Source organism: Tympanuchus pallidicinctus, unplaced genomic scaffold (genome assembly GCF_026119805.1).
Source record: "Tympanuchus pallidicinctus isolate F22 unplaced genomic scaffold, pur_lepc_1.0 scaffold2, whole genome shotgun sequence".
NCBI classification, from domain to species: domain Eukaryota; kingdom Metazoa; phylum Chordata; class Aves; order Galliformes; family Phasianidae; genus Tympanuchus; species Tympanuchus pallidicinctus.
In genome coordinates this window covers 49,921,877-49,935,408 of record NW_026294721.1, presented here as the reverse complement: position 1 = coordinate 49,935,408, position 13,532 = coordinate 49,921,877, and the positions used below count along the sequence as shown (strand labels likewise).

Genomic DNA, 13,532 nt, shown 5'->3' with positions numbered 1-13,532 from the left:
ACCCAAGGTGTGCTGCTAAGCTGCCAACAAGCTCAGATGTATGGGGGACTTCAGCACATGAGAAACTTCACACTCTGCTGCAGCCATCACCATCTCCCCTTTATTTATCCCACACTGCTCCTATAGATGGAGCAATGTATCTGAGTGGATTTCCATCACACTCCTATCTGCTGCTTATTCACTTGAGCTGTGTTCTAAACAACAACAAAAAAAGATCACACAAGAAACAGAGGGCACACAGGGCACAGCAACTGAAGCTGGAAATGGCTGTTGATAAAAATCTGAGAGGAATTTATGGAGATTACGAATTGTCTTTGGTTAAATATTTCTAGTGATAGGCACACCTCAATGATATCTAGAGGACAACAACTACACTTCACAGGAGTTTTTACAGCATTGTTTCTTTTATTCCTTTGCTTGTTTTTCCCCTCCAAAAAAAAAAAAAAAGTCAGAACATTCCACTTTCAGAAATGAAACCTGCATTTCCCTTTCGCTTCAGGTTGCAACAGCTGTGGAACCAGGCCTGGCTGCTCGCTACCTGCAGCAGCTCCTGCATCCTAGAGAGCTGGCTTTCCAATAGCACCTCACCATTCTCCATCAGGACAGGGACTGCAGTCTGATTCTTTCACATTCCAGACCTGTGCCCTGACTAACAAGTGATAAAACCTTCCCAGTCTTTCCCACTCTCAAAACAGCTCCCTCACAAAACCTGCTGTCAGAAAGGCTGGAGCATTCTACACAGACTTATCAACGCTTCAGGTTCTTAAATATATTTAAAAAAAAAAAAACAAAACCCTGTTTATTCAAAATGCTTCAACTAACTTCAACTGTTGCTGTCTGATGACATTCATTTCTTCTCTTTTCTTCTGCCTGTCTTTTCAGTGACAGTCCAACGAAACATCCACCCCTGAAAAACATGTAGCACATTACTGCCATGTTGATATTTCAATAAAGTATTAAAACGGCATTGCTTTTGTACACCACTCTTACAGATGTCACTTGGAGCTTCCCCTGTGACAAATGCATCTTTTGTAAATTAAACAGTTTCTAGTCAATCGGCATCTATTAGTAAAATAATCATCCATTACATAGTTTATGTCTTCAGGTGGAAGACTAATGCAAAACAAACAGCATCTTCATCATTTTTGAATGTAGCATCTCTGTATGCGTTAGCTAGAAATGATTTTTTTTTTTTTAATTGAAATTGAAAAGAATTATTATTCTTCCTAGACTTGTAAGAATAGGTGGAAAAAAAACCATGCAGCTGAAGATTAGAAAATGCTAGGATCATCAAGAACCCCACGTAATTTAAAAGCAACCCCAAGATAGCCCCCAGTCAAACCAATATGCAACCAGCAGGGCAGTTCTTTCAAGTATTCAACCACAGGTAGTAATTTAAAAAACAATCACAGCGCCGCATAAAAGCTGTTATGATCTGTGAAGTACAGCAAGGTGCCATTCAGGAGAGTTGTTTTCAATCATCCCCATCTCAGAAAATGCCTTCTGGAACAAACTTTAACAAGTCGTCCCTTCCAAAGTGACATTTGAAGGAACAGACAAAAATGGTGACTGGATGCTTTTAGTATGTACAGCAGGACTAACGTCAAGATTACACTGCAAATAATGCAGCCCTCATGTACCTTTAGTAAACCAGTCACTAGATGTAATATACATTTTTCCCCATTAAATTCTAAAATTCAAATTATATCCTATCTGCTGAGCATCAGATCTATTTCAGTATTATGAAGTAGTCTTCTACACAGTCTTCAAAATGAGAAAGACATCTAACTTCTGCACCTTTGCACGTAGGATTGACAGGTCGAGTAAAATCAAACTTACATTGTTTTGTGACCACTGCTGCAGTGATGGAGCAAACATCACGATACTGCAGCACATCATGGGCAGCTTCCCACTGCCCCTATTAATTCCCATTCCAGTACCAAAAAAAACCCCCAAACCCTTCACTCTTCTACATTTGCCCTCAGAATTTATTTTTCTTGCCAAAACCCTGCCTGGAAAAATAAAGTTTCACGGATTCTGAGCAAATGGGCCAGACAGGTCCTGAATGCAAACCGATGACCTGCAATGGCACAGAACTCCAAGGCTCATTTTACATCATTGTAAGCAGTGGGAGCAAGTGAGGCAGAACAAGAATAGTGAGCAGGAACATAAGCAAGAACCAAAAAGCCTAATCTATGTTACCACAATAATTTGCTTTGAGAGATTCACCTTCTAGATTGTCATCTCATTAAACAAGCTAACACAGTAGTTTGACTAATTAAGAACAATCCCTCAATGAACTTCAAACTTTAGATCAGTAAAGTCTTCCTCTGAAAGAGAAGAAGATATAAAAATAAAGCCTGGGGGGATTATAGCTACCAAGAAAAGCAAACAAACAAACAACAAAAGAACATCTGAAGCTCAGAAACTTGAAGAGAACATGTTTATAACACCTAAGTTCCCACATATTAAGCCTTACTTAGTGCAGCATCAAAGCACTGACAGCAAGAGCCTGACTAGAAGGCATACAGTGTTTGCGTGTTTTGCTGCATCCCATAATTTCTCTGGTCATTTGAATGCTATTTCAGGAATGTCCTGTAGAGAACTCAGATGATTATTCACACCCATAGCATTCTAAAAGTTACCAGAATGATTGTGAATATATCAGCAGTTCACTTCAAACATTGCAACATTCACAACAGGATGGAGAAAGGTCTCTACTCCTTGCCAGATTGCTATCTTGGATTGCATACTCTTATGAACAATCATTTACTACTTGATGTTTCAGGAAAATGTACATTCCATCTGCAATCCTTCTATTGCCAACAATCCTTCCTGATGCAGGAACCCACCAGAGCACCACCTCGGCCTGCAAGCTCTGCACAGAACAAAGCTGACAACTGCTAAAGCAAATGGGAAATAGGAAAAACTTCAGCCAGACTTCTACCATATAGGAACACTCATTGCAACACAGCAGAATCCAGTGCTTCTCTGAAGATCTACATTCCAACCCCAACAAAAAAGGAACACGATTTATTTTACTTCATTTTTTACTTTGGAACAAAAGGAACAAAATTCATGCGAGACCTTCAGAGGTTGCAGTATTGGATCAGGATTCTGTTTTTTTTTCCTCTCTCCAACCCTGTGGACATTCCAATTCCAGTTTTGGCAGTTTATCACTGTGCACTCTGGAATGTAGTACTGACTAGCTGCATGCTTTAAACTCACATCTCAGCTTATTTTGCTTATTTATTTGAGAGAAGGCCACAGCAATTCCAACTACAATCTCTCACCACTGTGTAATTGTATCCAAACTACAAGAAGAAAAACAAAAAGGAAAGTGGAAGAAGAGTGCAAGTCTTTGCAATTTCTACAAGTTTCAAACAACAACAACAAAAGAACACATTGAAGTCACACTGCAAATATTAAGTGTCCACAACTGAGGATGTAAAGTCAACCACAATCACTCAGTACAGAAAACACACACGTACATGACACACTTCAGTGCTGTGCCAAGGAACACGTATACATAACAACCTGAAAGTGAACACACACAGTGTAATTCAAGGTAGTCAAAATGTTTTAATTGAAATCAAATCCCAATGGACAGACAGCACACATTTGATAAGAAAAGTAGGTGCACACTTGTATGACAGACTGCCTATAGGAATGCCATTTAATTCACAACAGGATTTGTATCACGTGCATCTCTGATGAGAACGCAGAAGACAATAAAGGTTGAAGAGGCTTTACAAGCAACAGCTTCAGAGATGTAACATCCATTAAATTCCATTACATCTCCCACTCCCGCTGTCCTTTCAAACCAAACCCAAACTCTCAAACATTCCCTCTCTTGCTCAGCCCCCAGCTACTCCAGCCTTACTTCACTAAAACCCCTTCTCCATAGCAAGTGCTCCTGCACAGCATGATCAAAATAAAACTACTGCCACAGAGCCGCAGGACGGAGAACACCGGTGTTCTGGTCAAATCCTGCTCCATGACAAGGTGTGACCAAGACACAGATCTGCCACATGGTTAAAGGCAGGTGTCACTCATCGTGTCCTCATGCACCACCTGCAGAATATCAGAAGTCCATCTGTCATACGATTAGAGATACTTGCAGCCCTGCCAAATGTTCTCAGGCACCTAATGGAGCCAAGCTCTTCAGACTAAAGGGTGTGGCACTGAATCAGTAGTAATTCTTCACCAGCCATAGCTGCAGGCCATCCAATATGCTCATCTGGTGGAGAGTACAGTTTAACACTTGAATATACTTTCAAAAGAAACAAGAGGTATGTCAAGTACTCTTCCTTAATTAACAACATGAGAAAGTAGCTAATACACAACAGGGAATGTCCCAGCAGGACCTTAGTTGAAAACACAGATTCTTCTAAATCTTTTCCCCTATACTAAAAGTAAAAACAAGTTTGACATATCTAGACCTTGAAATCTTGATTACAAGAACAAATTGCATACCACGTGCATAATCAATGAATATTAGGATGTTATAATCACAAAATAAACAAGAGAGTTAGGCAAAGCAGACTATGATAAAAAAAGAGAATAAACAGAAGGCTTACCCCTATCCTGGGCTCACTCACAAAACACCAGCAGAGCAGATCTCCAGAAGAGATCCTTCCCCACTGGCAGCCAGCTCTTAAATGGGTCTAGGAGGGGTGCAGCCAGGCTCCACCCCTTCCTGCAGCACAGGTGAATTGCCTTCACTGTGCTCCCATGGCTGACTCATGGCTCGCCTCAGGTGATCCATCAGAGGTTCAGGCTGTGACTCAGCACTTCCCGTACACCATGGAAGACATCCCAGTATAGTTCTGCTTTTCAAATGAAGACTGAAGTTGGATTTAATGAGTTGAGAAAAACAGCACAGATATACCAAAGCAGGTCCAACCTGTGGTACTGCACAGTGGTAAGTTCACACAACAGGAGTTGACTTTCCCAAGACAATATATCTTTTTACATATACAAACAATTACTTTGAATATGATAAGTATTCAAAGTTGATGATATAAAGTTGCCTTTCTTCAAGTACAAACAGATTCAAGTTCAAAGAATAGCTCCTGATTTTGTTCTATGAGATGCAAATGACTCAGTTGGCAGAATACGTTCATATCACTCACATACTGCCTCTAGCACAGAACCATAAACAATCAAAACAACTGTCCCTCAAGAAGCTCTTTGTTATCCTTTTAAAAATCAAGAGCTGGGGATTGACTTCATCAGGTAGGAACTTCACCATTAATGATTGTTTAATACAGGAAAATTTCACTGGAAAAGAACTGAGCAAAGCTCAAAGAAGTGCTACTTCAAACAAAATAAAACAAAAGCATAAAAAAGAAAAACCATGCAAAAAAAAAAAAAAAAAAAAAAAAAAAAAAAAAAAAAAAGGAAAACTCTCTATCAGTCCAATTTTCAGCCCACAGCTGCTTCTTCCAAAAGAAGGACAAGTCAATTTGTCCACAGACAACTCTCTCAAACACGTCAATGAAAATGAGCGGCTCCCACTTGCTTCACCCAATAAAACACTCAAAGCCTAGAGTTATATCATCATTTTGCCTGCCTATTTTTACTGCAAGACACTGCTTGAAGGGTGAGATGCTTCACATTTGAGTTTAAAACACATTTTATAAGTAATTAAAATAAAACGTAGTAAAATTAGAATTTCTAATCTGCTTTCACACACGGTAAAAATCAACCATTCATAAGCACATTGTCAACAGAGGCACAAAACAGAATCTAATTCTGGAACCATGCAGTGACAATTTATCTTGGCTTCTAGAGTCTCACAGTAACAAACACTGACACAGTCAATAAGAAGTTTGTAATATCATAAAAAAAATTCTTACTAGCAGAAAAGATACTTAGGATCAACACACCTGTGATGGCTGTATTGCTGCTTCACAGCAAAGCAAAGATGAACACAAACACACACTGAAACCAATGGAGAAACTCAGCAGAAGAAGTGGACGTTATGAACACAGTTCCATGGCTGATGAAGTTGATCTACCTGCTTTTTCATCTCTGCAGGAGTGCTCTTCCCTTCTGCCCCATCTCTGGGCCTGTCTCCTTCCTCACAGCAGCACCCGTGTCCCTTCAGTGAAACATAACACTGATCCTGCTGGAAATAACTCTGTAAAAGCAGGGGTTTCATTTCAGCCTAATCATCTCCAAATTTACTGTTTATCCCCTAAGCTTACTACTGGTTGGCAAGGCAGGGGCAAGTGAACAGTATCACAACAGTCCAGACAGAGGAATGCATTACCCCTCTGCAAATTTTTGCACTTCTTATGCAGGCTGCTCTGATAAAGACTTACACAACCCAGCTTAGCAGTTCTAGAATCTCAGCATTGTATCCATTTACTTGTCTGAAGATGTGTCACCATGGCAGTGCTGCCATGTGCTGATCTTCCATTACTTGCATGAATATTCTTCTGATTTTTAGTCATGTGTATCATATAAAAATTATGAAATCACAAATATCTGTAACAATTTCCAGATTTAAAAGTGTCAACAGCAATGAAACCCACCTAATGAAATTCAGTTTGTCACCATTCGTTATAAATTTTAGTAAATGAAAATAGGGAATCCTCTTTTCTTACTCGTAATTATAACCTTAATAACATGCCTCAGCAATGAATTTTCACCAAAGGCTTGAACACAAGTTATTCAACTGGAATAAGACGAGAACTAACATAACCTGAGTAAATACTTGAAGTTGTAGGTAATTTGTCCTGTTCGGTCACCATACAGACCTCTGTTCTTACAATGAAAACTTACTTTGAAGTAATGGCTGTGAAGGAAAGTCATTTTCCTTTCTCTGAAAAAAATAAGGCAGCTCTGAAGGGCTCCTTTGTTTAACCACACTGTAAGAGGAAAACATCTCTAGTAATCAGCTCAGCTCCATTTGAGAGCGTATTTTCCTCCTTGTGTACAATTTCTCATTAGCTATGTCTTACATTGTGCATGAGAACTACCGTAATATTATCCCCTAAGTCAAGATAGGTTGTAATCGAAATAGCTGTAGTAGGCAAGCACTACAGACGTGGGTCTGGGTAAACCACAGTCTAGACCACTTGCCCCATTTTACGTAACAGGTCACAGTCCTTGGCTCTGGCAGCGGTACATACTTTGCACACATAAGCAAATATCTGCAGCATTTCCTGACTTGTTAACTTTACATGCTCTGAAATGAAAGATATGGAGCAGCCCTATCACTTCCAGAGAAATAAAGAAGTGTTAAAGGAGTTACCGCACCATTTTCACTAACGCTAAAATCAACAACACGTAGCCCCAGGCAATTGGCAGACTGGTTAAAAAGCCCACATACCAACCACTACGTAGTTCCACGCTGTCTGATGCTATCGCAGCTACGCCAGCACAGCAGTATTGGAATCGTGCTTTACACTGGATAAACAAACAGGGGTGTCAGAAGTTCAGACACAGCTAGTCTCTCATTGCGAGTTCAGAACTTGCATCACGGGTTTTATTTTGAATAAATAGACATCAATTAAATAAAAGCAGTTCCCAACCTGTCATTGAAACTAGAATGAGATACCAGGTTTCACATGGGATATGCACATTCCTGGACAGACAAGCAGACATGAACAAGCTACGTGGAGTTAGGCAGATGGTACCACAGGCTGAAACAAGGCAGGAAAAGACACTGGAAATTACAAATGAGGGAAAAAAGACACTGTCTGATCCCACCACACAGCTGCACAAGTGGGACACCCCAGTCGTACCTTACATCAGCAGTGTTAAGATTTGCACTCAAAACAGAATAAAGATCCATCCTTGCTCAAGTGATTTCAGCACCGTCCCTTCTCACAGCTTCTGATGCTCAGCAGACAGGAGGAAGCAAGCTCCACTGAGACACGAAGTAACAAAGTGTCCTTCTTCTCTCAGGGAAAGGAACCCAACATTCAACTGCAGGCAACTACTGAAGCTCTAATTTGGACGGACAACTCCCACCCCAGTAACTGCAACCCATGACAGAAATGGTAGAGTTTTCAACTCCCCAGAAGATGAAAGCAGCAATGGAAACTTCATAACCTGTCCACGTCAGCACTAAGAAAGCTCTTTCAGTCTACAAGCAGCAAAGCTCTGGTTTCTGCTCATCCATGTTTCTCATACATTGCCTTGGCTATGGAGTTAGTGGATCCCTCAGAAACATTCTCAGACAAGCATAATGTGAATGATTTTAAATACATCCATGTATTGGAAGCCGTTCCTTCCCAGTGGAAAGAGAAGTGGAGACAGAAAGAAGATGTTGGCTTTTTTTTTCCATAGCAGCCCATTCCTTGACACTCCAACGTAAGTGCAAACAAGCATTTAAACAAAGACCAGTTGCATCTGCAGAATTTGTGATGCGGAATTCATTTTAGAAAAGATATCAATATAGCTATGTATTTTATGTCAGCGACGGTGAGTAGTGGAGCACAGATTATTTACTATGCAGAAACCAAGACCTGAGAAGCAATAACATCCATATACTTAGTGAAAAAGTTGCTGCAACTCCCACGTTCTCACTGTTATGTCTCCTCTTCCTCAAACTTACACCTCAAGTACCCTCCCATTTCAACCATCAGTCTTCAGTATGGTAGCCTGTTTGCAGAGAGCAATCACTATTGAACAGAGGAAAACATTTAAAAACTGCAGCACTCCTAGAAACACACACGTTGAATCACTTTTGCCCTCACAAGTGTGAGCTTCTCTAACATCAGTGGGGTTACTCAGAGAAACGAAGAGGGCAAAAATGAAAACTGAGCCTGAAGGTTGAGGCTGATGTGAGATTTTCTTCATGTTGTACACAAAGGTATCATTACAGTAACAGACTAAACCGTACACACAGTAACATGTACAGTCAGAATGTCTAGAAAGCAGATGAAATAAGTATGGGTAAATAATAAAAAAAACCACAACTTTTTCCAATAAGCTTTGGAATACGGTATTTTCTCTTTCAGTTTATTTCTAGACATGACTATTTCATACCTGTAACAATGAGACTCCCAGTTGTTCTCAAATACACCTGCTGACCCACAGACACGTGGCAGAAGTTTTACAATGCAAATATTGGCCGCTAGTACTTTCTAAATCAAAGTGGACTTAAAAGTATCATCAAGCACAACTTTTCTATGTACAAATATCCAGGAAATGCTGTACCATAAAAGCAGAAGAAAAAAATATCAATAAAACCATACCTCTTCTACACTTGCTTTACCAATGAAGGATTTTAGGTCCACAAGTACTTTAATTTTTTAAGTTTTTAATCTCCACCACAGAAAGAACTAAGAATCAAAGCCCTGAAGTATGAAACCGTTTTCAGTCTTACTGCAGAATGCATTACCTTCACTTTGACAATTTAAGGGAAGTTTCAGTACCAGCGCAAAGCCAGATTTTACTGTATTGACAAACTTGGAAGATCACATCCCAGTTTTACTGACAGCAAGCCCTCCTTATGTTCTATGGTTTCAGAATGCGCATTTGCTAAATACCTGGGAAATACAAAGGACTCTCAAGCAAAGCCATCACAAGACTTTCAAACAATTCTTTTTCCAAACCAGGTCACCAGAACAAACGGATTGTAAATACAGGTACTGTAAATACAGGTAATGTAAACTGCAGATTAAATGGGCTTGTCAGTCTCCTGTGCAGGTGATTCAAACCTTCATGATTGAGCAATGTACACTAAGTTAGGAATTCCATAGCACAAAATCCCTGTTCTTGTTTTCCATGACTGACAAGGGTAAGTAATTATTTCAAACACCGTGCTCTCTCAAGAAGGTCTCCATTTCCTTAGTTCTGATGACAGACCATTGAATCTGAGGACTTGATTTCTCCTTCACCTGTAATCAATGCACTAATGAAACAATATTTATCCTGTACCTATAGGATGGCAAGCAGACCACTGCTACTCAGCCACGTAGTCTAGTAATGACAGCAGAGACTCAAACTTTACCACCAAGTATGCATACCCTTGAACTCTTCAGGGCCAGAGAACCCGTAGAAAATAATTCTAAATTAGTGCATTCCTGGCGCTATTATAACAAATACGTTCTCAAATTTCACTTTTTGCTTCACCTCGATTACAGTGCCTCACAGTCTGCTTTGCAAACAGAAATTCAAAGTTTAACACCGAGTAATTCTTTAAATACGCTACTTCTTGAGACGGGAAAGTGAGAACTTTTTTATTGTCCACAGTAAAAAGAAAAAAATCAATGAGTCAAAGACGCCAATTTATCACAGGTGTAATAAACAACACCGTCCCGTACACTTTACCGCCTCACTAATATTTACAAGGCATTTAAATTCCTTTGCACTTGAAAGCACGTTAGGCACGAAGTTCACCGCGGCTGGAATTTGCTGCCGCAACAAGTGTGAGATCGGAGCGGGCCTGCGCAGCGCGTGCTGCCTGTCACCGCTCCCTCCGCGAGCCGCAGGCAGCGGGCTGCTCACCGCTCGGAGAAACACAAACCCAGGCTCTCATTTATAATGCAGGACAGCTCGTTCCAAGCGTTCGTAACGCCTTCTCTAAAGTTTCTGATAACTCGAATAGACCGCTTTTAACATTATTTCCGTACTGTGTATATCAACACAACACGTACACGAAGTTCTCTCTTCCAGTTACTTTCCAGGAGCGCTGCGGCCAGAACTCGAGGCAGGTACCCGGGCGGCTCTCCTCTCCGCACGGCTGGCGGGGCAGAACCGCGGCCGGACCCGCCGCGTGTCCCGACCGCCGCCGCCCCTCCCCAGCTGGAAGACCGGCCCCGACGACTCACGCGCTATCAGCACACGAGCCGCCCACGCCGCTCACCAGAGCGTTTTCGAGGCGAGTTTTGCCCGTTTCAGCCTTCAGAGCTGGAAGAGGCTGCGGCTAGCGGGGGGCTGAGCCGTGCCGAGGCCTAGCCGGCACGCGAGGCCTGCGGCCGCTTCCCCGGCAGCGCGGCGCTCCTCGAGCCGGGACGGCCGGGCGGGAGGCCGGGGGTGCCGCGCGGGGGCGGGATGGCGGCCGGCCCCGCGGCCAACTTTCGTACCTGTCGGGCGGCCCGGCCGCTCTCGGCGCCCCCGGCCAGCTTTCGTGCCGAGCTCCGCGGCCGCAGGCCGGCAGCACCCCGCCTCGCACCCACCTGTCCCTGGGGTCGATCCAGCTGGTCTGCTTGGTGTTGTGGTCGATGTAAAAGACTTTGCCGTCGTAATCCCTCGCCTCCTCCCAGCCATCGGGTAAGGGGAGCTGCCCATTCCCCGCTTTCCTAGGCATGGTCGGCCGGCGAGGGCGACTGCTCCATAGGGACGGAAAGAAAGAAGGGAAGCGGGAAAAGCCCCCACCCGAGCCGGGGAGACGGGGAGGGGGCTCGCAGCCGAGCCCGGCCCGGCGCCGGGGGACGACGCTGGCGGCAACCCGGCGAGCGCTCCTTCGCCGCCGGCTTTCGGCCCACCGTGCCGGGGCTGCCGGGGCTGCCGCGGGCGGGCGAGGGGGCGGGCGGCAGCCCAGGTCAGGGTTCCCGGAGGAGCCCAGCTGCCGTCTGGGCGCGGGGAGCCCGGCTGAGCCCCAGGCGGCTACGGCCGCCGCTCATTAGCATGAGATTAGCATCCACCTCATCTGCATGCACATTCCTCCCGCCGCATTCCTCAGGATTAACCCTGCCGGCGCTGCCCCGCGCCCGCGGGACGGGGGGAAACCCGGGCCCGGGCGGGGCCACGGAAAAGGCACGAACGAGTCCGGCGGAGGAAACAGGGGCGGGAGGAGAAGGGCCGAGGCAGGCCTACGGCTTCCACCGGAGCCGGCTAGGAGAGGAAGGGGGAAAGCGGAGCGGGGGGCGGCGTGCGGGCTGCGGGAGGCGAGGCGCGCCCGGCGCTCCCTTTGTCCGCGAGGCGGAGTGGCCCGCGGCCCTCGGGGCTCTCCAGGCGCGTCCCTCCCGGCCCGCGGCGGCGCGGGCGCTGAGCTGCGCGGGCGGCTCCGTTCCCGCCCTGCCGCTCCCCTCTGAGCGTTATTCGGTGCGCGCCGCCTGAAAGCGCTCCCCTGAACTCTCTCTAAAACTCCGTTAAAGCTCGAGGGTTGATAGAAAGACTTCGGTGCTTAACATCTTTCCCTTTCGCTCCAATTTTGAGCTTCTTCTCTTGAACTCTGAGAGGACTTTAAACTTTTCGATCGTTTGTTTTTTACCAGAAGCGCCGGCAGGGAACGTGCACGGACTGTGTAGGTGCCCTTCTGGCCTGAAAGGCAGCCGCACGCACGTTGCGTTGGGAAGCCAGGTGTGAATTACGGCGCGGGAGAGGAGTAGTGAGGCAGGTTGCCATGGCTCGGCTGATAGAAGGTAACCTAACGAGCTCTGTTAATTAGCATGTGTATCTGATCCCCAGGGTTTGGCTCCAGAAGTGGAGCGGCGGAGCGAGAGTATGACTGTAGTTCTGTGGCTGGCACTCCTGAGTAGCCCAGGTTTCGCTCTCTGCTTTTCAGATCGTTTTCTTTTCACTTTTCTGGATTCAAAAAGCAAAGTTTTTGTGGGGAAGGAGGCTTGGAACCCAGACGTGTGGGTTTGTTGTTGTTAGTTTGGTTTCTTTTTGCCTATCCTGCAGCTCCATGGATTATTCTCCTGATACAGTTTGTGCCTACTAAGCAGCAGGCTTGTCCAGTGCCCAGCAGGGTTTTGGATTCCACTTCAGAGGCCAGGCACCCAACCATTAGGTGCTGCAGTAATTGATTTACAGGCATCCAACTCTCGTTGGATCTGCTCCTAAATAGAAAACAAAAAAAAGAGGGGTATGATCTTAATTTAGCTAACTGTTGATCTGGTAAAGACATTTGCTGTCTTAGTTATTCTAATCATTTTAGTCTGTAATAGTAATCTGCTCTTCCATCTCTGTGAATAGTTGTATGCTTCCCAAAAACACCTGCTGGTGAATTTCAAACTCTCTTGAAGACTTCATTTTCACATCTGCTGAATGAAGGCAATGTGCAATGAAAGTACATACTTCAAGTAATGCCCTGGTGACTAACAGTGAGGAGAACTGAGGTGTACAAGCCTCTGCAACTCCGTAAGAGTTCAGCTACAGAAAGTAACAGTATCATTGCCTACTGAAGTGACAGGCTCATTTATTTTCATTGAGGTTATTATGTTTCAGTCAGCTGATTGGTTTATGAAGTCCAGCCTTGTTTTTCACCAGTGTGAAGTAGTCCTTTTACTATCCATTGAAACTTCTGTATCTTCCAAGAGTCTAATTTTATAAACTTGCTTTTAGATGTCGTTCTACAGTGAGAAAGTACACGTGGCAATCATGAGATAGTCTAAGCTGGATTTCTGCTTTAGTTTGCTTTGTCAATAATGTTTCTTGTTATGTGAATTGAGAAAAGCTTCCAGTTTCTCTGGAACTAGCTCTAGTTAGCTATCCTTGGCATGAATAAGAAGCTTTTATAGTGGTACAGTCTTTTTCCTTCCTAAAAAGCAGGCCTGTCATACAGCAGCACTGCTATATTCCTACTTTGTAAATAATCCACACAGAAGAGAGCATGTGGTTAG

At 44.1% G+C, this 13,532-nt stretch overlaps 2 protein-coding genes across 7 annotated transcripts in view; one reads left to right on the top strand and one right to left on the bottom strand.

The window, feature by feature from the left end:
• WWC2 (WW and C2 domain containing 2) overlaps window positions 1–11,477 on the bottom strand; it is an 85,241-nt gene extending 73,764 nt beyond the window's left edge. The window contains exon 1 of one of the 4 annotated variants that reach the window (XR_008206354.1): window positions 11,142–11,477. Coding sequence is in view for 1 of the 4 variants with exons in the window: in XM_052681522.1 (XP_052537482.1) it covers window positions 11,142–11,272 (131 nt within the window). In the remaining 3 variants the exon portion in view is untranslated. Of the gene's footprint in view, window positions 1–4,580; window positions 4,706–11,141 lie in introns of those variants that run through there. The other 3 variants (XM_052681522.1, XM_052681524.1, XM_052681525.1) reach the window with 3 other exon arrangements.
• Window positions 11,478–11,987: 510 nt separating this feature from the next.
• Window positions 11,988–13,532, top strand: part of DCTD (dCMP deaminase) — a 54,345-nt gene continuing 52,800 nt past the window's right edge. For 2 of the 3 annotated variants that reach the window (XM_052682301.1, XM_052682299.1), the window contains exons 1-2: window positions 11,988–12,069; window positions 12,182–12,329. The gene's annotated coding sequence lies outside the window, so the exon portion shown is untranslated. Of the gene's footprint in view, window positions 12,070–12,167; window positions 12,330–13,532 lie in introns of those variants that run through there. The other variant, XM_052682300.1, reaches the window with a different exon arrangement.